The 27,723-nt window shown below is 32.6% G+C and overlaps 1 protein-coding gene across 1 annotated transcript in view; it reads right to left on the bottom strand.

Moving 5' to 3' along the window:
• The window catches only part of LOC125072765, a 72,967-nt gene extending 45,574 nt beyond the window's left edge, over positions 1 to 27,393 (bottom strand). The window contains exons 1-2 of the mRNA XM_047683450.1: positions 27,324 to 27,393; positions 5,625 to 5,827 (exon numbers count right to left, since the gene is read on the bottom strand). Coding sequence (XP_047539406.1) covers positions 5,625 to 5,827; positions 27,324 to 27,393 — 273 coding nt within the window. The remainder of the gene's footprint in view (positions 1 to 5,624; positions 5,828 to 27,323) is intronic.
• Between the last annotated feature and the right edge of the window lie 330 nt (positions 27,394 to 27,723).

Genomic DNA, 27,723 nt, shown 5'->3' with positions numbered 1-27,723 from the left:
GGCGTTAAACAGCGAGATTAAAAAATAAATTGAACGTCAAACCGTGGGGCAAAGAATGCTAATATTTCGAAAAAGTAGATCCTATGATTAAAACACTAAACAATAAAATAAACAGACTATTCAGTTTTTTATAAGACTAGTTTTCGCCAGCGGTTTCGTTCGTCTTTTAGGGGTTGGTCGTCAGGTTACAGGCATAAAAAAGTATGCAGTTGTTCTTGGAGTTCAATCTTGCTTCATAACATGTGACAGAACAATGCACAGCCAGACATGCGGACAGACAGAGAGAGTTACTTTCGGATTTATAAAATTAGTAAAGATATTCTTAATTTATAATATATTATAATATTTAATGAGCAATTTTCGTATATATTGATCGAACTATAATTTCGCTCAAATTACAGTTATGTTAATAAGGTTTTAAGTTTATATACCTATATAGAGTAATTTCATAGAAAATTAAATTTTCCAGAAAAACATTTTTGTTTAATTATATTTATTAAAACTGAGCGAAATACGGCGACTCAGTTACATATAATAATAATAATAATAAAAATATTACTATTCTTGTGTATTTATTTCATGATCAATTATTTCTTGATTCTATTTATAAACCCTAATATATTTTCTTTATGTATATTATTCAATTAAAACTTTGATTGCCAGCAACAGTCATTGCATTAAGGAGTTTCACTCTAAGTCAACCTACAAGTAATATACTAGAAACCTTCACGTAAGTTCAACAAAGACTGCAAAAAGTAACTTAATAGGGTTAGTGGAAACGCATACGGGGTAAAAAAGATACATACATGTTTATTAACTGCTGTTTACTTGCTTTGTTAATACGTAGGCGGACAAGCAAATGGTAAACTAACAGTAAAATCAACAAAACACTGCGGGGCCTTCCCTCCTTTTTGAGGAGGAGGTTTGAAGAGTATTCCCCCACGAGGCTCCAATGCGGGTTATTGGATACACATGTGGCAGAATTTCATGAAAATTAGAAACATGCAGGTTTCCTCACGATTTTTTTCTTCACCGCCACGCACAAAAAATTACAAACAGAAATTAAGCATGAAAATTCAGTGGTGTTTGCCTGGGTTTGAAACCGCAACCATCGATTAGTATGCACGCGTTCTAACCACTGGGCCATGTTGGCTTAAAAGCAAATGAGCTTGATGGTAAATAGCCACGTCCCACATATATTAGTTACACTGACTCACTCACCCTTCAAACTGGGACACGACCTTATTAATAAATGCTGTTTAGAGGTAAAACAATTGATGTTGATCAGAAGGACTTACACGAAGCTCTACCATATGGTCAACCACCACTTTAATTTACTATTAAAAAAATACTTTTTTGCTAGAATAATATTCTGGAAAGGTTTTACTCTGCGTTTGAAAAAATATACAGTTGATGAATCAGTATTGGAATACGAAGCAAACGAATCATTATTATTAATAGATACACTTAGAGTAGGAAACGAGCAAACATACGGAGCGCTTTTTAGCTCTAAATATACTTTTCCAATTTTTCGAACCAGTAAAATATTTACTATCTACTCGTTATCGAAATTGCAGTTCTATTCTGTAGACTCACTTCATATATCACTCGGAAAATGTTTAAAAATGTTGATATGCTGTTAGATTAAAGTCGATTGTGTTCCGCGGTGACTTTCGAGTTTGTTACAACAGAATAATTCTTCATCCTATTTTCAATTGCATAAATATTTAACAAACGTAAATAAACATCAATATAAAATAAACGCCCAATAAAGATGTCGTTTCATTAAAATTTCGTATAGGTATAACATTGTCACCGTGCGCGTAGCGTTTGCGTAGCGTACTACGTGCCCGCTACGTACGTACGCTACATATTAACGGAACCGCTAATGTCACTTGTTATTCTTGCTACATAATATAATTCCATGTATTTTGTCTTCAAAGCTCTCAGCATACGCCCTGGGCACTTGTTATATGATGAAAAGAAAATAATATAGGTTTGAGGGATGATTTTTGCAACTTATCTAGGATATGACGAGGTAACAAAAAGACGACCAAAGTCGATGTTGGAATGTTTCTTTTGTCCTCAATATTATATGAAATTTCAGTAGCAATAAGAAGGTGTTTTGATTATCTAGATGTAGGCCAGGTTTTAGGTATCAATATTGAATTACTATTGTTATATAAATTCAAATTTATATTTACTTTTGGAATTAACTCCGAAGAAACTATAAATAGAGCTTAGGGTTGACAATTTTATGTATGAACTTTTCATTCATTTGTAAATAGACTTTTAATTTTTTTTTAAGTTTAATTTTGTGTGTTTAAGAAATATTATTCTCGTTAACAAAAGTGTTGCTATTGTGTGGTATTGTTTTCGTTGTTTTTTTTTTGAGTGAGTAGTAAAATAAGTAGATATTTTTTCTATCTATCTTTCATTAAATATTAAATATCTTTTTTTTTTAAATAACAAACTTTCTCATAACAGGCATTAAGCAATATTATTTAATTAAATTCATTATTCGTAATTGTCATTTAAAGCTGTTCCTGTTTGCTTCTATATTTGCAAATTTTAAATAAAATTACATTATATTTATACCAAAAATTACATATCCATGTATGTTGGGTAAGTGTGACGTCATAGCGAAGTCAAGTTCGACACAGTCGTTGGGACGGGCAGGCATTCTATAATCGGAGCTTGCACCGAGTGGAAGTATCTGGATTATAAATTTTAATATATATTATATTTTTATACGATAAAAATATAATATATTTAAAAAAAAATTATGGCATAGGTTGGCGGACGATCATGTGGACCACCTGATGGTAAGTGGTCACCACCGCCTATAGACAAAGGCGCTGTCAAAAATACCATTGATTACATCACCTATGCGCCACCAACCTTGGGAATTAAGATGTTATGTCCCTTGTGCCTGTGATTACACTGGCTCACTAACCCTTCTAACCGGAACACAACAATACAGAGTACTGTTATTTGGCGGTAGAATATCTGATGAGTGGGTGGTACCTACCCAGAGGGGCTTGCACAAAGCCCTACCACCAAGTATAGTGTTTTATTGTCCATTTTAATAAAAATACACGCTCAATTAATAGTCCCAACTTACGGCAATACACAAAACATAACTCATATTCCATTCCATGTACCATTTAATTTTGATAAAACATTTGAGTGGAAACGTTCAAGAGTAATTAACAAATGAACGACGGTACTCGCAAACTTTGACCATAACACTTTTAGAGTAAGATTATAACCATTATAAGTTTACTTCGTTAAATAATACAAACTCTGGTGTGAATCGGATTAAAATGAAAATCGAAATCAAAATATATCTTAAATCTTTAGTCAAGTATATTTGCCTTACGAAGTATAAAGTCTTTTAATCGTTATTTTACAAGTATGCATATATAGAATACTGGTAGTAGCGCTTGATATCTAACTCATGATATGTATACTTAGTGGTAGGGCTTTAAGTAACCCTACCATCACCCACTCATCATATATTCTACCACCAAGTAGCAATACTTTGTATTGTTGTCTTTCGATTTGAAGAGTGAGTGAGCCAGTGTAAATACAGGAGTAATAAAAATTTCTTAAGACGCCGAAGTTTATTGTCTGTGTCACTTACCGTGGTGGTTCATTTGCCCGTCCGTATACTCATTTCATAAAACATGACAACCGACTTTCGAAGTTACGCCATTTTGATACGTGTATCCTATTTATACATTTTGACATATTACAGTCAATGACGCATATAATTTTTTGTTGTATTACGCTCATGTCCTGCGGTGAGTATCGATATTCTTATCACATACTACAGTCCAGTTTTTCTCCTCTGTCTGTCAACAGATTTTTCTTTTACTTGCTTTAGTTTTATCGATAAAAAGAAATAAATATATCCGAAAAGTGTAAATTCATAATATAAGTTTTTCTTAAATTTCAACAATAGCACAAACGCAATAATTAAATCTATGAATTGTTTGCTTCTTGAAATGAACCAACGTACAAATAAACTTGAAAGAGACACTTTGTTTTATAAAATGTTAGCGATTTCGTCGTGCGATGTTGAATATTTTTTATATTTTATTTAATCAACAAAGTAAGGTCGTCTTGTCGTAAAAGTAAATGAATTGAACCGTCCCCGTTTACGTTACTCAAAAATAACAACATTCCGCGACCTACATATTTAACTGAATCTTCTAGTGTTGGAAAATTCGTCATCTTTTGTGATTTGGAAGATTTTTAGTTGTATCGGTTAAATTCAGAAAAATTGTATGATCGCTTATTCAATCATTTACTTAATATTGAATTGAAAACATAAAAAAAATATATAAAACAAATTAAACATGTAACCAACTACATATATGTCAAAAATAAAATGTCACGTGATTGCACTGATTCTTGTATTGTAACATGTGTATTTTAATTGAGTGTCTTGAAACTCACCGCAGGACACGAGAGCGTGCTATGACAATAGTGTTATGTGATATTGACTGAAATATGTAGAAAATTTTTAGGATACACGTATCAAAATGGCGTAACACGAAAAGTTGATTGTCATTTTTTATTTAAATAGTAAGATATTGTGTATATAGAAATTGTAAATATATATATTTGTAACTGTAAATGCAGTCTCTCAGTACGAGTACATTTAATTGTTTAATTTCATTTGTTACGTAATTTTAATCTCAGTATAAGTGAGTTGTAAAATTTTTAGTAGTTTCATATTTTAACTTTTCAACCGATCAACATCAAATTTTCTTAGGAGTATAAACCTGCCTTTTCCTCTTCGTTATATGAGAGGCGAAGCTGCGTGCTGAAATTAGTTTCTTATAATTATTTAATATTACATTCCAATATCTAACCCCCCCCCCTCTCTAATTTAAGCCTTACATTCACACTCACGTCCATACACTGAATTCGTTGCTGGGGATAAATCTGCGAAAAAATCCACGAAGGAATGCGCCACGGCACATAGCTCACGGAAAAGTCAGCGCTCGCCCTCTTGAATGAGCAAACGGCAAACGGCGCGCCGTGCCGATACCGCGCACTACACAAGTCTGCGTGTGTTGACGTTAAACATGTCAGAAACTATCACAAAATGTACAAACAGCTTGGGCACAATTATTTTCTGCTGTTAAGGTTATCAATGGAGTACAACATTAATTGACGACGGTTTATAATGAAAAATTGCTTATTGGAAATTAAAAAGGATACCACAATATGCAATTTAAGTTAAAACAACTTTAACAAGAAATATCAGAGCGCTTTGAAAGTACCAATCGCATGTTGCAATTTACAGGTGCAGGATTCGCCAAAGTACACAAGCGACAGGAGTAAAGCTGCGCGCGTGTATAGTGTAGGTAATGATGGATTTGTCCATCACGGCTCGTATAGCGAATGACGTCTAAAAGTGTTAACTTACTACCCGAAATAAACATGAAAATAGCCTTACATTTATTTATATTATTTAATTTTGGGTTATTTTCATCAGTGAATCAAACCACTATCGTAAACCGTTGGGAAAATAAGGCTTAAATTTAATTTAAACGATTCTAATAAAACAACAATGTATTTTATATTTATATAAATAAGGTTCTACTTACAATGCCATCTCCAATGTTCCTGATGACGCAAGGCATAAGCGCTGTAGAACCAGTCTGGGATGTTACAACAGTGTTATTTTCTGTACCAAATTGTTTCTCTTGAGTAGTGCCATAAATGTCGTCTAATGGTGGAAAAGAGACGGTTAGCTCGTTTTGTTCTGCTCTTATCGTTGATGATTCCGTTGAAGGTGGTAAAGATGGCCCTGGAATAAAAATACGATATAAATATTTACATCAAAGTAACGGAGTGCATAAAGTTGTCATAGATAAAGGCGATGTATTAAGAATACATTACTCAAAAACACCATAAAAATATACTTTATTCAACTAAGGTTTTACGAGTATTTTTGAATCGTCATTTCACAGAACTATCTTAAGGAAAGCTACCACCGGTTCGTAATGTAGATTCTTCCGAGAAGAATCCGCAAGAAACTCAGTAGTTACTAAGACTCTCTCATTAAAAGTTAATTGACCGGCTTTATGTAATGAATATAAAATTAATTAAATTTACCATATAAAATATTAATTTTAATTATTTTATAGATTAATAATGAACTTCAAGTTAGTATAACTACAATTATCTACAAGTTATTTTTACATATTAATGTGTCTTTTCTGTTAAACATGTCATATGTGGAGTGGCACAATGCTCTGTTGATTTTTTAGAGACCTACATTCCCCCTTTGAAACAAAGTTTTCTTGTATCTTTTAAGGTTTTCGTTCGCTTGTACAGCGTTTGAATCGTCAGTTTTCTCCCTGGCTACGTTTGCATCATAATCTTAAGCAAAAAAGTTTTACTTTTATTTATTTTATAAGGTTAATGAACTTTAAAGCTACTGGTTTGGAATGTTCACTCTGAAGAGAAGAAATTGAGGTAAGGTCATTAGCTTTTCTTTTATTCGTGTTATAGTAGAAGCATCTTTTAGTTGTGTGATTTTGGCAATCGGAGTTGGATGGACAATAGAATGGTTTTGACATTACGTATTCGTGCAAGGTACGTTTGTCTCAAGAGCGATTACCTTTAAATGGAGACATCCTATTCTGACTAATGGGTGACATAGCCGACTAAAGGCATTTGTGTTAAGCGCATTCATCTAGCACAAAAGCACATCAAATAACTCGTCTGTTCGTAGAAGACCGGAATCTTCAAAGCGTGCCAAAAGACGATTGGCTTCCGACATAGAGTAAATAACTCAAAATCTTTTCATAATAGTTATACAAAAACGTGTTTGCGTTCCTGCTGAACAAGACGTACGATGAAACAGAAAAATACATTACTTCTATAACCTAATTTCAACTGGCAACCACACTCAACACGCAAATATAGTAACACGCACAAAACTCACGCCCACATACAAAAAAAAAATCATCTCTATTTTATTTACCTACAAACACTTTGCATAAGATATGTTTTTTAATTACCTAGGCGATATTTCTAATGTACTATAATTATTACAACTTTCGGGGGGATAAATCGTGTATTTTATTCGATTTATTGCCAAACATTCATAAACAAATTTCGCATGTCTACTTTTATGATATAGTTTTTAATATTATTCGCTTCGAACACTTTGCCACAGTAAGAGTGCATTGACTTTGCGGAGTTGAAAACTTACACCAAGTTTGTCTTTAACTTCTCGTGTTTATGCAATATTTTAACTGTTTATTTCAACATATTCGTCGAAAAGTTTTCGCTTCTATTATCATAATTTATCTTAACCTCGATGTAATTATCTAGAAGATTTTATTTTCGTCTGTTCTTGATATCAATGAAAAATCAAGCTTTGAAAAAGGGGGGCAATAAATTTATTTTATCATTCTGTAATGATGATGATGATGTCGTCCTGGTCAATTCCGGCCATGGCGATCTATCTTAAGGGAGACTGACCAACTAAACAGGGCATATAGTGTACAAGGGTGTCAATTGCAGGTGCACTCTCTATTCCCACATACTCACAATCCAATTGGACAGCACATCCGACACGACCAGAATGAGTTCAAGTGCAGTTAAAGGCTTTACGTGCTTTCTGAGTCACTGGAGTTTCTTGAGTGATTTCGGGCTGTTTCTGAGAAAAATTCACGAACTTTTTATGGAGACTTGGAGTTAGAACCCAAAATCTGCAGATCCCAAGATGCAGATCTTAGACCAACATATATTAGACCATCGTGGCAGTCAGAAATTAATAAAATTATTTTAAACCCTTATGCCTAATTTAATAAGATCCGATGATGTAATAAATATGGTCATTGAAATAAAGCGGTTCCATTTGTTTGAATTATCATAATCTTTTATAAAATGAAACGTTAATGGATAATTGACGTCAGATAAACTAAGAACAAGGGTTCGCGATTTAATTGACGTCAGTTTTTATCTACCAACTAAACTGAAGAGGCTTAACATACCAGTAAGACAAAGAGAGCGATTACGATATTTGGCCATATAAAGGCTTTTTGCCAGCTAATTATTTCTACATGTTAGTTTAATCTTTTGACCGTTGAGCAGTGCCTTCTTGTGGAACCAATTGTGAGCTTAGAATTACTTTTTTATGGTATGGGTAGGTGGATGAGCAAATGGTCCCCTGATGGTAAGTAGTCACCACTACCCATAGACAATGGCGCTGTTAGAAATATTAACCATACCTTGCATCATAAATGCGCCACTGACCTTGAGAACTAAGATGTTATGTCCCTTGAGTTTGTAGTTGGCTGGCACTGGCTGATTCAGCTTTCAAGAAGTACTTGAAAGGTTAATATCTGATGTGTGAATTGTGCCTACCCAGACTCGCACAAACAAAGCTCTGTCACCGGGAATGACATGTTTATCATTAAAATGTATTGTCATCGAATGTAAACCAATAACCAAAATAAACTCCTGTCTGTCTGTATGTCTGTTGTATTTTTACAGATAATTTAATTAAATTTGATTGAAGCTAACCTGCATTCCAGGGCTATTTTTTGTACCTAAAAACTGACGACCAAACTAGTTACTAATATCTTATTTAAAACAATTATTAAAGATATATTATTTATTTTGTTTTAGTTATTAATCATCTTTTAATAACTTCTTCCTTATTCGTAATCACGACCTCTCTATGGCTTGTGTCCATCGAGTTGAGAAACAATGGAACAATACTGATATACTGATATTTTATCGAATCTATTTCCTTAAGGTTTTATGAGGTGATATATTTACAATTGAATAACTTCTTAAATCTCACACGTTGATGTATGAACAAACGATATTTCCTTGGAATTTACCAAAACAATAACGTCAAATACGACTTGTATTTATTGTATACTGTTACACTATTTTTTTATTAAAGGCTTTAAATATGATGTAAATATATCGATTACATTTAAAAATTGAAAAAAGAACATTTTAGCACTCCTCTTTTTTTACAAAATAATTTCGGAACAAATAGTTAAGTGACCAGTAGGGCTATGCTGTAACAAGAAACTCGAATCTCACCGTAGAACACGATAGTGAAATGAAAGAATGTGATATGTGACATTGATTGACTATAATATACGTATCAAAATTACCGTTTACTGTTCAGTCAGTTATCAACATTTCACGAATGAGATACGAAGTGAACTCTAACAGAATCGCACTGCAGCTTGTTAATTGTTTGACGTAAGCATCCAAACAACACACGTAATGTACACATTCAAATAAAACTAATATCCTGTAAAACATATTGACAAAATATCATGTATATGATATCCGAATCCTTATTCAATGAACTACACAATACTCTGGAGTCAGGGTTACGGAAGCGATAAGAATTACAATCATGTTATTGAGGCATTTTATGGCATAAGAAATATTTTTGAGGCAAATATTTATTTATGGACGCAAATAAAATTGAACATTTCGTACGCCTTGTGACTCAATGGACCACCTAATGATGTGAAACTCGCAGATTCAATCCTTACCCTTAAGGCTATTGTCGTGATACTACAAGAAATATATGTGATACCCCAGAATGTTGTCAGAGAGACGTAAGTTAAGACCCTTCCTGTGAGGTACGATTCACAGATAAAAATAAACACTTATACATTTTATAGGTAATTTGAACGAATCTATATCAGATTTAACATTTAATAATAAGCCAATTCAAATTGAAACTTTTTTAAATTTTGAATTGGATAGTTTTTACTACAGATATTTTAAGCTCAGTGATAAGATTCTTTGTAAAGCCATCATTATATACTTTGAGTGTCAAACAGCAACACTCTTTGTTATGATCCAGTTTAGTTAAGATTTCTTACCGTGCCAATATCGCCAGCGTCTACAGCGGTGACCATTTATAATCAGGTGCCCATTTCCCAATTAGCGGAAAGGGCTGGCACGCCCCGAAAATACCACTCTCTCACTAAATTAGTATGTAAAGTTACCGGAAAATAAACAATATTTTTTTATTAGAAAGACGTAGAGTTATATGACAAATTAATGAAAGCTTTCAAGGTATCTATAAAAAAAAAACAAGATAACAAAAAAGTACCTAGGCAACTGCGATACAGTCTGGCGCACTAAAACTTCTGTATCACCTGATTGATAGACAAACAGACAATGATGTAACAAAATATAGCTTCTTCCCACAGGATTATAGGTCAACGGGAACTCTATACGATTTGATTTATTTTGTGAATGTAAGGGAAATCCTTCACAAGCGTACGCATGCGGGTTTTCTTTGTGACCGTCTAAGTGTGGCATTAATACACACGAAGAAATTTGTACCACTGTTTTCTTCAAAAATTGAATTTTCTACCAACATATGTGGTATATGCAACCCCTCCTCGTAACCTGGGTTTCATTTAAACGAGGCGTGAAGAGGCATCTTGTAGGCCAGCATGGTGAGAGCGGCAAGCGCAGTGTTTGGACTCAACTTCCACTTCCCATCAGGTGGATTGGAGTCATTTGCCATCACCAAATTATAAAAAAAAAAACATTCCATTTTTATAACTCTATGCGTTCCGGAAAAATAAAGTTTTGGTGGACAGACAGACGGACAACGAAGTGATCTTAGAAAAACAAGACATCCATTGTCTTTTTACTGCAAAAATTATAACGCTATTACCAATATTTTAAAATATTAATGGCCAAACCACAATTGAAATCACTTCTAAATATCTATGTACAGGCACAAGACGATCTAACTCTAAATCTAAATATAGATCCTGTGGTTGGCGGCGTATTGACGGTATGCTGGTATAATTTTACAGTGCCTGTAATTTCATGTAGGTGTATACGATAAATACTCATTACCAGGTAAATAATTGACCTTCTTTATTGAACAAATAAATACAATACTCTTGATTGGTATAAAAATGTTGACGACCATTTTATTTCCAATAATAGTTTACAATTTCTATTCTATGAATACATTTACAATGAAATCTAATATCAGATTAAGTTGTTGCATTTAAACCAAGTCGAATGCAATGTGAATGAAAATAGTGTTTGTATGACAATGTAATCTGCTTCAGCGATCTTAATAGTTTTGTATGAAGCTGTAAGCGGTTAAGTTAAAGTTATAGTCGCTTTAAAGTGAACCAGTTGTGAGCACATTTTGATGCTAAAATTTCGAATTCGTTTGAGCTTTGACTTCTTTTTACTTATGGTGTACTGGAGTGAGAAACACATAATCTACCTACTATGTTCTAGAATTATAGTGTATATCAATATATAGTCTAGTAGTATGAATATTGATGTCATTTGTTATTGATAAGTTGAGCTAAAATAATGCGATTCTGTAATTACTTATTTCGCATCTCACTCCTAAAAAGCTAAAAAGTATAAATCGACTATCGATGTTTGGTATATCCTTTAAATATAGCTCTACTAGCTATCGTTTCTGTAACAGTTATTTGGAAATCTCTCAAACGTTTAAGAGCTCCGTTTTTATTGTTAAATTAATTCAATAATAAAATAATTTTAATAAAGAAAAAGTACATATTTTCACTTGGTGGCAGGGCTTGTGTGCCGTCTGGATAGGTACCAGCCACTAATCAGATATTCTACCGGCAAGCAGAAATACTTAGTATTGCTGTGTTCCGTTTTGAAGGGTGAGTGAGCCCGTGTAACTACAGGCACAAGGGATATAACATTTTGCTCCCAAGGTTGGTGCCGCATTGGTGTAATGTAAGGAATGGTTATTATTTCTTATATCGTCATTGTCTATGGGGGTGGTACCACTTATCATCAGATGGTCTATTTGCCTGTCCTACCTATTACATAAAATAAAAAAAAGATATAACCTAATTTATATGTATATATAATAACTTGTTGCTGTCTTTACTTCTCGTCGTCTCACGTACTCTAAGGTAACTTTTATGTATGAGCGTCACTCAACTTATGTACTCCGATAAAATTTACCGTGGATTTGTGCACCTTCGTGACCAAACCAGACGTGAATTTTCAATAAAAATAAAACCAGATATTCAGTTTAAGTTAAAGTAATGCTGTTTGATATAAATAAATTCAAGAAGTAAACTAATACGAAAATATATTCGAATTCGATACCGAAAGGAACGTTTGATTATAGCAGCACATTGTCAATTACGTCACAGACATTGAGAACTACTAAAATGTAAATATAAAAGAAAATCTCGTAACAAATATTTGTAAAGACTTTTATAATGTTTGTTGGCCCACTGTTCGTTAGAACGTTCCCTGCCCTGCGGTGACACAAATGGGGTGCCACTTTCCGTTATATTCTGAGACCTTTCATGAGAATTTTTTAAATGTTTCTTTCATAAATCTTTCACTTTTAACCCTTTTATAACTTGTCATTTTTGTGTTGACTTGTACTCGCTTTTGACTGGACAGTAGAACAGTTTATTGTGTCTTCAATTCAAATTAAATTTTACATTTACATCGTAATTATGAAAATTTAAAAGGAGCTATTTAATTTCATCACTATCATGTTCAGCCTGTGTCATTCCACCGCTGGACGTAGGCCTCCCCCGAGGTGCGCCACTGAGCCCGATCTTCGGCCCTTCTCATCCATGTTCTATGTTCTACCAGCCACCTTCCGTATATCGTCGCTCCACTTAGTACTGTAGAACGCCCTGCGGCACCTAGCACCGGTGGAGCGACGATATATTTATTTTGGTTTCCTACTATTTTTCATTTAAAATATGGGCAGACTTGCCATGAGCTAACGGAAGGTAAGCGATCACCACTCCCATAGATATTGACACTGTAAGAAATATTACTGGTTTACTTCATCAATGCGCCACCAACATTGGCAACTAAGATGTTCTGTTCCTAGTACCGGAGTTACACTGGCTCACTCGCCCTTTAAACTCTGGTAAACAGCAATATTAAATATTTTTGTTTGGCGGAATATGAAATGAGAGGGTGGCAACCCACCCAGACGAGCTAAGTAAAAATAATGTAAAACAAAAATACATTATCAGTGAGTCATATTTTGAAATATAAATAAAATGCTCGATTATTTATAAAATTATTATAAATGCGAAAGAAAGTCCGTTTGTCTGTCTCTCACGCTTTCACAGCTACACAACTTGATGTTAGGGCAAGGTTGTGCAAGCCTGTTTGGATAGGTATCACTCATTCATCAGATATTCTACCGCCAAATTCACGCCAAACAGTATTCACTATTGTTGTGTTCCGGTTTGAAGGGTGAGTGAGCCACTATAACTACATGTACAAGTACAACAAGTACAAGTACAACAATGACATAACATCTCGGTTCTCAAGGTTGGTGGCGCATGTAAGGAATGGTTAATATTACTTACAGCGCCATTGTCTATGAGCTGTGAACATTAAATATTCTTTCTGATTAATGATTAAATATGGTATGAAGCAACCACTTATCCAAAAAAAGGACATAAGGTACTTTTTTATAACTAAAACCTACCCATAGCCCAAGCCGAGTACGAAAACTAGTATAAAATAAACCAAGACCAAGGAACGTTTGACATAAGAAATAAATGGCGCGGAGTCATAATCCCACAAAGCGGTGTGTTTGTTCGTCCAACTAACTGAAGCTACAAAAACAGATGCACAACTTTGTCTTGTTGTCGCACGAAATTTAATTTACATTGTTTATTTACCATTTACAAGCTCTTGTTTTACTTTAAAAACGATGGAACGTATTACATAGTTAATTTGATAGCAACTTCTATTGTAAAGTTGCTTTTTACTTACATTTATATAAGCAGCCTGTAAATTTCCCACTGCTGTGCTAAGGCCTCCTCTCCCTTTGAGGAGAAGGTTTTGGAGCATGCGTGTTGGTGGAATACATATGTGGCAGAATTTCGTTGAAATAAGACACATGCGGGTTTCCTCACGATGTTTTCCTTCACCACCGAGCACGAGATGAATTATAAACACAAATTAAGCACATGAAAATTCAGTGGTGTTAATTCAGTTACTTTTTATTTCGTATAATTTTATAACGTCATCGGAAGAGAGTAGCGCCTGAGACACTGGCTCGGTCTAATTCAGGCGCTTGTTGTACTCATAGAATAAGTACGTACAAATTGTAATATTAATATATTATAATATTAGTAGATAGATAGACAGACAGAGAGATAGATAGATAGATAAAATAAATTCTACTTCTAGATATTGGTTTTACCAACTTTGAACGATTTTCAAATTTTCACCAATCTTTATTGGAAGAGATGGTAAAAAAAATTCAATTGAAAAACTTAGACCATCATGAGATGTAATATCATCGGATCTTCATGCTTTATGTGGCATGGAGTACCACCGCTTTGGAACGTCCACTACGTCCAATGACGTCATCAGTTGGAAAGTGTTAAAGTGGGTTTGCTTCTACGCTTACACGTCTAAATAATAATAATAAAATAAAAATGCCTTCAGCAGTACAGGAAACGGAATAGAGTACGTAGTAAAACAATCCGATCACTACAAATAGGTAAAATCGTAGGCGAAAAACAGTGCTGCAATATTGGATAAATGTTTTGACTTTGATTCTCATAGTTTTCCATCAATAATAATAGCATTGCATTGCATTTATGATAGACTTGCCATAGATTCATTAGTGCTCCGAGATTGCAATTCAGTAATCATTACGTTACAAATAGATCCGTAACCACTAACAACGCGGTTCGTATTAATTGAAATAATACTATTAATTTACGAGCAGATATATCTTATCGTTTCTGTTGTCGAACGATTACGTTGATTATGTTGTTGGAATCGGATTTTAGAATATGTTCGATATTTGAAATTGTTACTACAAGCGACATGTCAAGATATTGCATGGTTAGAATATAAGTCTAAGTAGAACGTATACATTGACGGACAAATTTATAAAGAAAAATCTTGAAATGTTTTTTGAACCAAGAATTGTCGTGGGCGTAAGGAGAGAAACTCATCAAAAGTTTTATCACAATCAGATGAATGGTTTACTATGACATAGAGACTGACAATCATTAATTTTTAAATATTAAGAAAATAATGACATAAAAACTATCAAAATTTAAATGATACTTGTAGTAGTGGCATATTATGTAACATTTAACATCTCAATTTGTGAATAAGAATCATTAGCAATATATCCTCACAGATAATGGTTTAGTACTAGCTGACAGACAAATCTAGCGCCACGCGCTTATATTACACACATATATATTTATATATAAGACAAAAAGTAAGTCCTCCTTTTCCTTGGAGGAGAAAGCGTGGAGCTAATTAACCACGTTGCAATACGAGTTTGATACATGTATACGTAAATGAGATGCACATGCAGATTTCCTTACAATATTTTCCTTCGTCGCCGAGTACGAGATGAATTATAAACAGATATTAATCACATAAACATTCAGTGGTGATTGCCCGGGTTTGAATCCGCAACCATCGATTAAGATGCACGAGTTTTAGCCACTGGGCAATCTCGATAATTATCAAGATTGAATATATTTGTTTATTTACGAAATCTTCATCTTATATTAAAGCCTTCAATCGAACTATGTAATGTAGGTAAATAAAAAAAAAACCTTTCCGTCAAAAAGATTTGTGGCACTCTACTCTAGATTGTGGCAATATTGCCTTTCCGAATGAAAAAAAACTTGGTCTTCGAGCTCACAAGAAGCTTGGACGGACGCTAACGCTTTTGCTCGTTTTAATAAAGCCAACTTTAATAAAGTATGTTGAATTTGTAGACATTGTTTTTTTTTTAACCTATAAAAGAATTAAGAATCTCGTCATATATTATAACCAATTTAGAGTCTTTACTAATATGGACAAGGAAGAGTTTGGAACGATTGTAACAGTACGTCCAAAGAGGTCGAATTGATTTCAACAAAATCCTTAATATACAGAAGTTTAAAGATAGCAAAATATCGTTGATTTTTTTTTTGTTTTTTTCGAAGTCCTTTCGGAATACTTCAAGTCACTTTTGTATGAACGGTTAATCAATTATAATCGTATTTCGATTGAATTTAAATAGATCATTGACACGCAGAGCATAAATTACTAAAGAACATTTTAATGTTTTCGGCTTTCGCAAAAATATCAAAGTTAACTTTGATATTTTTGCGAAAGCCGAAAAATTCCTTTGGTAAAAGTTTTCATTCGTAGTCATATTCATTTAAACTTAAGAAGACTTTATTATTATTAATCCTATATAAGGTAAAGCTTCCTTTTATGTCACGACCGAATCTTTGATGAAAAAGTATATATATATATAAATATACACACATACAGAAAGTATGTTTGTATGTATTTGAGTGGGTCCCTGTATCATTAGCATTAGCAGCCTGTAAATTTTCCCACTGCTGGGCTAAATGCCTCCTCTCCCATTGAGGAGGAGAAGGTTTGGAGCATATTCCACCACGCTGCTCCAATGCGGGTTAGTGGAATACACATGTGGCAGAATTTCGTTGAAATTAGACACATGCAGGTTTCCTCACGATGTTTTCCTTCACCGCCGAGCACGAGATGAATTATAAACATAAATTAAGCACATCAAAATTCAGTGTACCGATGATTTCGGGTTAAAACCCGCCTGGGTTAAGATGCACGCGTTCTAACCACTGGGCCATCTCGGCTATTTTTCTCGGGTCCCGGTATAGTTTATTAATTAAGGAAATAAAAATATGACAACTAGACGAAGTTAGAAGCGTCAATAGCGCAATGGTTTAGGGGCCGCCTAAAGATGTTAAAAGTAGCAGGATCGATCCTGACCTCTTGGGCTATTGTCGTTTCCACTCCTAACACAATATCTAAACTTTAATGTAGGGGTGATTAGCAATATAAGTAACTCCTTATAATAAGGCATTGCTAGTATTTTTTATAGAAAAAAGTTCGGGAAAAAAAGGTCAATAATAATAAATAAATATTGGATAACATCACATACATTACTCTGATCCCAATGTAAGTAGCTAAAGCGCTTGTGTTATGGAAAATCAGAAGTAACGACATACACCCAGACCCAAGACAACATAGAAAATTAATGAAATTTTTCTACATCGACTCGGCTGGGAATCGAACCCGGGACCTCGGAGTGGCGTACCCATGAAAACCGGTGTACACACTTCTCGACCACGGAGGTCGTCTTATATATATAATAACTTAAACTACAAACATAACTGAATCACCAGAATTTTCGCTCAAAAAAATCCACAACGGATATTATTAAAAACATTATTATACGCCTTATTTCGTATTATATTCTAGCCAAATTTTATAACGGTTGAAATTTATTAAAACTACGTCTTTTATTATGGCGCACATACGGTTCCCTGCGGCTAGCGTGACAAGTGCTGTCAGATAGTGGAAAAGATTAATGGTGTTTTTGTTCAACAATTATTACTATCATCGCTTTACCGAGCGCTGGAGACTGGAGTTATTCAGTGAAGAGAAAATCTCGTCTGGAGTTCAGTTCTTGCATGCATGTATTTTTATATTAACTCTTTATCGCTCCTTATTATTAGTTTCATGGTTAATCTTGGATTAATCAACGCTGCGTTTTTTAAATGAACTGTAATGATATTTAATATTATTTGGATGAATTTAATTATAGCAAAATTATTGACTGCAAAGAACGTAATACTACAAGATTAACAGCGGCTTCAGTCAGTTTTGGCAATGTTGATATATATTAAATGCACAATGTATTTAAGGTACATAAATGCATTAACGCTGTATTACTTAAAATCGCATTATTTCACGTAAAGAGTAAAAGATAAAATGTGGTTATTTTAAGTTATTCCTAAGAGATAGACATATACCGAGATGGACTTTTTGTAGACCTTTTTAAGGTGTTCAAGACTGTAGTTAATTATTTTGATCTATTTCGTATAGTTCACCGGAGTTTGCAAATTAAGCGTTAAAATTTTTTTTTACCACACCACATTAGAAATCTCTAAAATTATCAGTGTTACTCTACTATATTATGCAAGTTTTATACATATAAACCTTCCTCTTGAATCACTCTATCTATTAAAATTATAAAGGCAAAATTTTGTTTATTACGCTTTCATATAAAAAATACTGAATCGATTTTAATGAAACTGTGAAATAATATTGATTATACATCAGAATAACACGTAGGCTATAATTTGTAAAGATATTTCGTAAATAATGCCTGAAGCCAACGCCTAAACCGCGATCGAGAGCGCGAGCCGTGGGCGAAAACTATGAATGAGTTTTGTATAGTGCGCAATAAATAGTATCATCCTATAGATACTATTTATTGTGAAATTAAAAATAATAAATAAATATATAAACAATATATGTACTAAAATAACGTATTTATGAATCATCGTTCATCAGATGCCATCTTGTCCTCGTGAAATAGTTCTAAAAGAATATTAGCTAAAACCCTCTTTTTTTGGACGAAAATTGAAAATATTTTCATATCCAATTTTTATTCTACTAATAGCCCAACGTCTAATTAAGTCGAAGACAGAAAATGATCAACTTTCAATCTCTCAATTCCAACAAATTCTGGGTCACCCAATTACCTATATTAGGTCTTAAGTTTTTCCTTGTATTTCAAATAAAAAAGATCAGATAAGAATTTTGTTGATCATCTGTCGATATGTTCGGATGTTTCATTCGTTACCGTTAATGATAAAATATATTTGTCCGAATGATTTTTGACCTTGTCTGACTTCCAGCAATACAGATTGCTTGTTACAAAATTTATTTTCGTACAACCAGAGGCTAACGAGCTTCTAATTGAGAAGTATTATTTTTTAATACTGTAACAATAATTTAGATGTGATTCCCAAATTCTATTTCGAGGTTTTACGTTAAGTAAAAATTGCACGTATTTAATATTAATAGATTAATTCAATTGTTAACTTGTAAAACAGAATTATTGTATTTTGTTCAAATGCTTGAAATATAATTAGGCCGTGTAAATATATTGCCATAAGTTAAAAATATTATTAATTGGTTTGCAACAGCAACACTGTCTAAATTATTATACGATCAAGGCATTGCTTGCAATTGAACTTACCTAATTTACTAACCAGGCAAATTGAAATGTCTTTTGTGTAAGCTATCGCCTTATACCGAGTTCCGACTTTTCAAATTCACATGTTAATTTTATATTGTAAATATTATAAAAGTTGCCTCATCTCACAGTTCAATAGCCTCGTCACGTCTTTTCGTCGCATTCTCTCACCCGCAGTGAGTTTAGTACAAAATAGTTTCAGAATCAAAAGGGCCGCTTTAACGAGCTGGCATTTTGCCGTGATGATTCTGGCAAGTGAATACGACGATTCTGTTTCTTGCATCTTATTATTCGCTGTTAGTACAAAAAGGCGATTTATTGAATTTCTAATTACAACATAAAGTACTAACAATTATCTGTAAGCTCTCTGATAATTACTTCTTGGTAGTATCTACATCTCGAACCGGTAGGAATTTTACGTTTAATAGAGTTGTGTGAAATGACGTTTCAAGTAGTTATTCTTTCCAACCAATTTATAAATCATTGAGAGCTTAGGTAATTTAAATTCACATATTGATGTTTTAATAAATTTGATTTTACAAAAGCTTTTTAGGAAATTGCATCAGTTATATTAATTTAATTATAAATTCCACAGATAGCAATTAAATACGAATCTTGGGTATTTATGTTAATAAATATAATAAACAAATACTTGGCGGTAGGGCTTTGTGCAAGCCCGTCTGGTAAGTACCAGTCACACGTCAGTTATTCTATTACGTTACGTTACGTTATTCTAACACCGAACAGCAATTCTTAGTATTTTTGTGTTCCGGCTTAATGTGTACACTTACCGCCTACAAATATCATCAAAAAATTGATGTACTTTATCACATAAATTATACCTTTATACAAAGCATTTTAACGGAGACCTAAAAACGCTTTACTAAACAAGTGAAATCATTTCCGAATGCTATCTAAATATTCTAGACAGTATTAAACGAGCTGATTACTAACAAAATGGACTATTTGCCTCTTGTCTTTGATAGATTCCTGTAAGATTACCTAGAAAAATGGAACTTTGTTTTCTTTTCTTCTTTGTATCCCGACACATAAATTCAGTCTAGAAAGAAAAGTATCTTTAACTATATTGGCCCTTACTGTAATGAGCTATCGATACATACAGACATATTTCATGGTAGAGTTTTAAATTATCGAATTGAACCTGTTCTATTCTGTATAGGTTTAAATATCTTTATTTTATAATTCATTAAAAATACTCGTGTATTTTAAAGGTAAATTATTGAAATAAAACTAGTTTTTAACGGATTTAATGAAACGGGCAGACTCTGCCCTGCCCGTGACCACGAACACTGCAAAGTGCTCGAAACGTCGGGATGTTAAAATAATTAATATACGCGATTAAATCCGTTAAAAACTAGTTTTATTTCAATGTGTAATAATCGCGAAAATCTAAGACAACATTAGGTAAATTATTATTTATAATATATTATTGATTATATATGTATTAAATTTAATTTTTAACTACAATTTTTAATATTTAAAAATTTATTATTTTATTAATGAATTGAAATAAAATAATTAACTTGGTTTATAAAAAATCATCTTTTATTTGAATTTTAGTCTTATTAAAACTGTTATAAGTATAAAATATTCAATTAGATTTAACATTTTCCGAAAATATTTAAAAATAGTAAGAGAATAAAAAAAAAGTTCTGTGAAGGTTTAATTTTTTAATTGTCAGTGATCGAACCAGGTGCATTAATATCTCATATCTCATCTCATCATCTCATTACTTGTAATATTGTTGATCAATTTTAAAGGATTTTCTAAGAACACCAGTTTATTTTGCAGAAAGAGATCAACTAAGACTACGGACACACATGTGTATAATTTTGTCCCAATAGAACTTATTTGAAAATAAAATACAAAATGTCTTGATTTCAACTTCGAATACTATACCACAATTGTATTAAAACTATCAGCAAGTAAGTTAAATGAATAGCCAATGGATCATAATTCAGATGGCGTGGTACTGTAAAATTAATTGATTGAGAGTATTTGGAAGATAAACATAATATTACCACAGTCTGAAACTAACATTGCTTATACGAAGTTATTTGCTAAACATAGGCAAACTGCCAACTGTTATACGACTAAATAAAACAAATAATATCTAATCCAATCACTTTGATGCGAATCGAAGTAACGAACTTCAGTATACAAAAGCAAAAAGTATCAAGATTGATTGTACAGACTCATAGAGTTTAATGATAATGGACAAGATAATTTATTACTTTTCAAGAATTGATTTAGGATCAAAACCAATATAAAGCAGACGTTGGATTTAATTGAATTAGCGAAATAAAAAATACAATAGTAATATAACATTAGATTTGTGTCTTCCTCACCGCAATCAGTGAAGGCGGTCAATCTCAAGGACGATCGAACTCGACTGGTGATGTTGCAGTGTACGTGTGTGTACCCAAAAAACAAATGCTCTCACACACACGTTTAATACAATACTCAATATCAATAGTTCTATGAATACGGAACCGACACGGTATAAATGTAGAGCAACCATTGATTAATTATATTAAATAGACATATCACCGGTCATAGAATTGATGGTTATTCTAACTCTTCGGTTTTGAGAATTTATTTATTATGAAATCATCAAACATATCAATAAAAACAGTAAGTATTCACTAAAATTATAATTTCGTAAATAATAATTCCAGTGATAATAAAACGTTATTGCAGCGTAGTCATTAGGTCTATGGGCAATCTTCTGCCATATATTCAATTTGTAGCACCATCCTGATCCAATGCGTTCTTGGATACAAACCTAGCGGAATTTCATCTGACACACTCAGGTTTTCGTTCTCCACCGAACACGAAATGATACATTATAAATAAAGAGTAGTATGAAAATTTAGTTGTGTTTTTCCGGATGTTAAATTAAAACATTCCTCTCGGCATCAACGAAGACTACTAATATGTTAATATATCCATTATAACGATTATTAGATTGGTGCTGTTTATCAGAAGAAGAAGGCGGATTTTTACTTTAGGCAGACGGGGTTGCACAAAACCCTACTTCATAAATTGATATTATACTATATACGTCTGAATAGCTACTGTCTAAGTATCTTTGTGTCATCACGAAAATTTAATACTGGAATATAGCCGCCATTGCGAGACCTATGTTAAGCCTTTGTCAGCTGTCATTAGTTGCTCGAGTAATTACGAAATACGTTGTACTTACTATTCTCTGTTTAATTTTTAATGATCATTGAAGTGAAAAGTTTAATTATATTTTTTTCATCACATTAATTGGAATAGGCGTTTCATTTTTAAAACGCTGAACCAATTTGTACTTCGTCTCTTATTTCAAAACGTTCAAATTAAAGGGCTTCAATATTTGACTCTTTTACTATTTTGTGTATTGGTGCTTTTGAAAGGTTGTTAAATGTCTAAATTTTTGGAACATGATGTACGGTTGGCGTTTAATAAATATAGGTTAAGTAAGGTAAATAAGAGTAATGGTCTTTAATTCTCCCATCGCTGGACTCTGGACTGGACTGAACTGGCTACTACGACTGGACTTAGGACTGCTACAATGCAGATTGGTGTTAGTATATACGACACATTTTTTTATAATTATTGTAGGGAAATGGATAAATGTAAATGGTAACAACTACCAATCAATTCCAACCAAGTCAATGGGCGGTGGTGATCACTTGTCAAAGTCAATCCTTAATTAAATTTCTAGCTGAATATCTGTTGTAGTATTTTCACAAACTTTTATTCCACATGCAATATTTGTTTGCTCGTTCGGGTCGAATTTTGCAAGCCGAATTAGAACCACTTCTAATTATCCTTTGGGGATGGCAAATATGTTCAGTTAGTTTCGGTGACAATGCTTTTTTATAGTAACCATGACGATAATATACCCAGGTTTGGTTGCATACAATCGAACTCTTCAACAGACAATCACGGACGTAAGATTTTGTAAATAAATCTTTGTTTTAAAAAAAAAAACAGGTGTTTTTAAATTATGTTAAGGTTGTTTGTTGTTTTAAATTATGTTACAACAAAACATGCTGACTTAGACCCATTTCAGATACACAGTTTGATTGTTTCTTAAGCCTTAGTTTTACTTATTGCTTCTATATACATTAACTTTCGTAAATAAAAATAAGCTCACTAAAAATCTCTTATAATGGCCAAAGATTTAAAATTCCACTTTTAATATGAAATTTTATTTTCACCGCAAACTAGCCACGTAATAAATTGTGCAGTTTTATTACAGGAATAAAAAAGATCCGAGCAAAATAATAAACTCCTTTGTTACACTTGCTCGAGCGTTTGCGAAAACAAAAGTTTTAGTAAACATGTTGACTGAATTTTGACCCATTTCATATATGGATGCTATGTTTATAATATGTACATTAACTAGTGGCCTAAATACTTCAACTGATTCTGATAATGATGTCTTAGATTTTCGCGATTATTACACATTGAAATAAAACTAGTTTTAACGGATTTAATCGCGTATATTAATTATTTTAACATCCCGACGTTTCGAGCACTTTGCAGTGTTCGTGGTCACGGGCAGACTAAGGTGACATTTGTCTTTTCGAATTAAAAAGAAATATTATATAATTTGACGGTAGTTGTAAATAATTCACATATTAAATCCGTTAAAACTAGTTTTATTTCAAAATGCGTTCTGAGATTCTTAGAAGTTTACGCGCCTAAATTGATTTTGAAAAGTGAGATGAGTCGTGATATTCTTAACCTATATACATATATATCAGAGTGACAACGGTACTGACAATCCAATTTCGCTAGAAAACCTATAACTGTATAACTTAGAGAAATCTATGAGAATAAAGATAGCAATGCCTTCAGATTTAAATACACAATAACAAATAAAATCATTATATCTAATGAGATGAATTAATTATAAACGCAAATAAAAACTGATACTTGTACGGGCAATAATTTTGAGTTGATAATGATTCAGATCTCTCAATATTTAAAATTATGTTCTATGACCTAAGATCTATGATCAAAATACAGATTCTCCTTCCAAACCCTTGAGTAACAATTTGCGGACAAGGATCGATGAAAGTAAATTACTCCCAAACACGCTCTCAACGATATTATATTTATATACACACCATAGTCGTATAAATGTCGTTAAAGTGGCATTAACAAGATTTATATCAAGTGAGAGAGGAGTACTTAGTGAGGCGTGTCTACACGTCGAACGTTCACGCATCGGTAAATGTAGCGAGACAATTCCAAGATGAGTGTTAGAAATAGTCAATTCAGTTGTCATGTGTCTTTGTATATAGATTTATGTTTTACTACTTACTTCGTTGTAGGGTTTTATTTTTTTTAGCATTAGCAGCCTGTAAATTTTCCCACTGCTGTAATTTTAGCCCTAAAGGCCTCCTCTCCCTTTGAGGAGAAGGTTTGAAGCATATTCCACCACGCTGCTCCAATGTGGGTTGGCGGAATACACATATGGCAGAATTTCGTTGAAATTAGACACATGCAGTTTTCCTCACGATGTTTTCCTTCACCGCCGAGCACGAGATGAATTATAAATACAAATTAAGCACATGAAAATTCAGTGGTGCCTGCCTGGGCATGAACCCGAAATCGTCGGTTAAGATACACGCGTTCTAACCACTGGGCCATATCGGCTCTTTTTTAGGGTTTTATTAAAGTCAGGATAAGTACCAACCAATCATTGCATATTTAAGTTTGAGTAATATTTAGTATTGTTGTATTTCTGTTGAAAAGACGAGTTACTTACAAAGATATACTACTGAGGTACCATTGGCAATGTAAGTAATCGTTAATATTTCATACAGTGCCAATATCTATGGTGACGATGACAACAGATGGCACATTGGCCTCTCGATCTATTGGAAATAAAAAAAAAGTACAAAACATATTATATTAAGCGAAACAAGTTAGTATACAAATGAAAGTCTTGGTATTTTCTTGAGCGTGCTTTAAGAACGTATTAAATTTATTGATGTAGTTATTGCATTCTTAAAGTCAACTTGGCATTCAATAAACGGTTTTTTATTGCTCACTTTATTGACTTTTCTGTACCAACTTGTTGTTCTCTTGAAGTGATTTAATATCGAGTTCTTTGATGTTCCAAATTCATCTTGTCTTTATAATAAAATAGTAATAATAAACGACTTATAATTTTAATTCGCCTTCTTAGATTTAATTTTGATCTGGTAACATTAATTTTTCACATTTAAATAAATTTAAAGAAAAACTATTTTTATATTTTTCTTGTATTTTTGTAAATGATTCTTTAATTATCTATTATTGAGCGTATATTATGGTTTTACTAGAATATATCCACCAACCAGCATTGGAGCAGCGTGGTGATATATGGTCCAAAACTTCTCCTCAAAGGGAGATGAGGCCTTAGCCCAGCAGTGGGAAATTTACACGCTGTTAATGCACTAGAATATATGTAAAGAATGTCCTATCATATTTTGAAAAAACACGTACATGATGTAAGTGTTCAAATTTATACATCTTGTAAAGTGGAATGACTTGGAACGTCTTTTGTCTCTGTTATATCAGACACCACTTGTTCATCTTTGAATTTCCGTATTATGTATACGTGATATTACTCAAAATGCTTTGTTCTAAAACAAGAAATTAATCATAAATTTAGACAGTAAAAGAAAGCTTTCTTCTCTTTCTCTTTGACAATATTATAATTTATTCTGTACGTAATACCATTTTGAATTTAGATTACAGTTCCATTATAAGGTTCCATTATAGATACAAGCTCTCTACAATGTAACATTGTTAGTTCAATATAATGTGTCAAATAACCCCCGAACCCGTGAGAGTAATCAGAATTTATTGACGCGATTATGTGGAGCCGATGAGTTATCCCGTTTGACTTCAGCAGCAATAAAAACAGATAAAGAATATAATATAGTATTAAACGACGAGCAATCTAACGTTGGAAATAGTGAAATAAATTTACCTATTAATAAACGTTAAAGAAGTCAATAAGTTTAAGATATACGTTTTTATTCAAATTCAGTGAATGAGATTTTCAAAGTATAAAGCGACAAGATTATTATAATAATTCACAAAAAAACTTTGAAAGGAAAAATATAAGATACCTTTGACACCGTTCATTTAATACTAAATAAAAATTTAAAATAAATAACACGATACATGAGATACGTGATACTGATAACTCAGAAGCTAATATATATATATATATTATCATTTTATATTTTTGGAATATCGACGCTTTTGAAATATTTTTGTTGTCTTTAAAATCTAAACAATTTCCTTATTAGAGCAGACAATTTCAGACCATTCGTCCAATATAAGTGAATGAAAAAAACGTATCTCTGTATTTTTTATTTTGTTATAGAATTTTTACTTCGACAAAATTACGCCTGAAGCTATTAAGCCTATCAACGTGCCAGTAAGCCAAGATTGCTAATGAGAGGATCTGGAGCGGAAACTGCAGCAATGCGGTGTATACATCTTAGGATTTTGCGCAGTTTTTTTATTTTTAAATCACATTGAAGAAAAATATCTTAAATAATTAATAAGAATTGTGTTTATTGAAATAAATGTCGCTGGAGATATAGCACAGGTGGCCTTTAAAAATGATGTCTTCAATTTGATACGAATATGTTAATATATTTGTGATAAGTTAGTCAACGTTAAAATGAAATGGATTTGCTGAACGCATTAAAGTAACTAAATTGATTTATTTCAGCTTATGAGTTAGTAATCTTACTTACGTAAAAATGAAGTATAAAAAAATCTAAGTGGCAAAATATATTTTTATTCGTTTGAATTTAGTTCAATTTCAATGGAATTTATTTTCGCATAACTTGCTTTGATGTTTCCAACAGTAAATTAAAAGTATTTCGTAAACAGATTCGAAAATGTTTTTCTTGGTTGTCATAAAAGCGATTTGTAACACTTTTTAAATATGTGTTCCCGGTTCTGCCAATAATATTCTTCTAGATTTTTCTAGACCATTTTTAATTCTTCCAATTTGATGTTCTCATAACTTTATGTAACTTAATCTATATTTTTTTAATAGTGCTTTGTAAATTCTATGTGTATGTGTGTATGTGTATGTGTGTGTCTGTCATTTATAATATATATCTTACTTATTAACTGTGCCAATGTATTTTGTGCTTTAATAAATAAATAAATTATCAATATAGGTATATAAACCTACCTTCGCCAGTACCAATAACAGTGTGGATGAGAAGCACGACAATCCCCAAACACCGTTGCCCCTCCGACATCGCTGTCGTGGGTTCAATACCTGAAAGATGAAAATTATCATTGATTAAATTCAATGTTTCCATACAATATTAAATAACATACAATAAGACCTTTAAATATTAAAAATAAAACATTTCAAATTATTATTTTGAGACTCTTAGCAAGCAGTTCAATGTAATTCTACATCTAATAAATATCCACATAAAAATCACCGTTCGATGCACCGCATGGATGAATGCAAAATATTATAAAATGAAAAGTACAGTACAAAAAGTAAGTACACAGGAAAAGTTTTTAATAATTTATTAATATGTAAACATTTTTATTTAATCTTGGCGTATAATAACTTC

The sequence above is a fragment of the Vanessa atalanta genome, chromosome 22 (genome assembly GCF_905147765.1).
Source record: "Vanessa atalanta chromosome 22, ilVanAtal1.2, whole genome shotgun sequence".
Taxonomy (NCBI): Eukaryota; Metazoa; Arthropoda; class Insecta; order Lepidoptera; family Nymphalidae; genus Vanessa; species Vanessa atalanta.
This window is presented reverse-complemented; position numbering and strand designations above follow the sequence as displayed.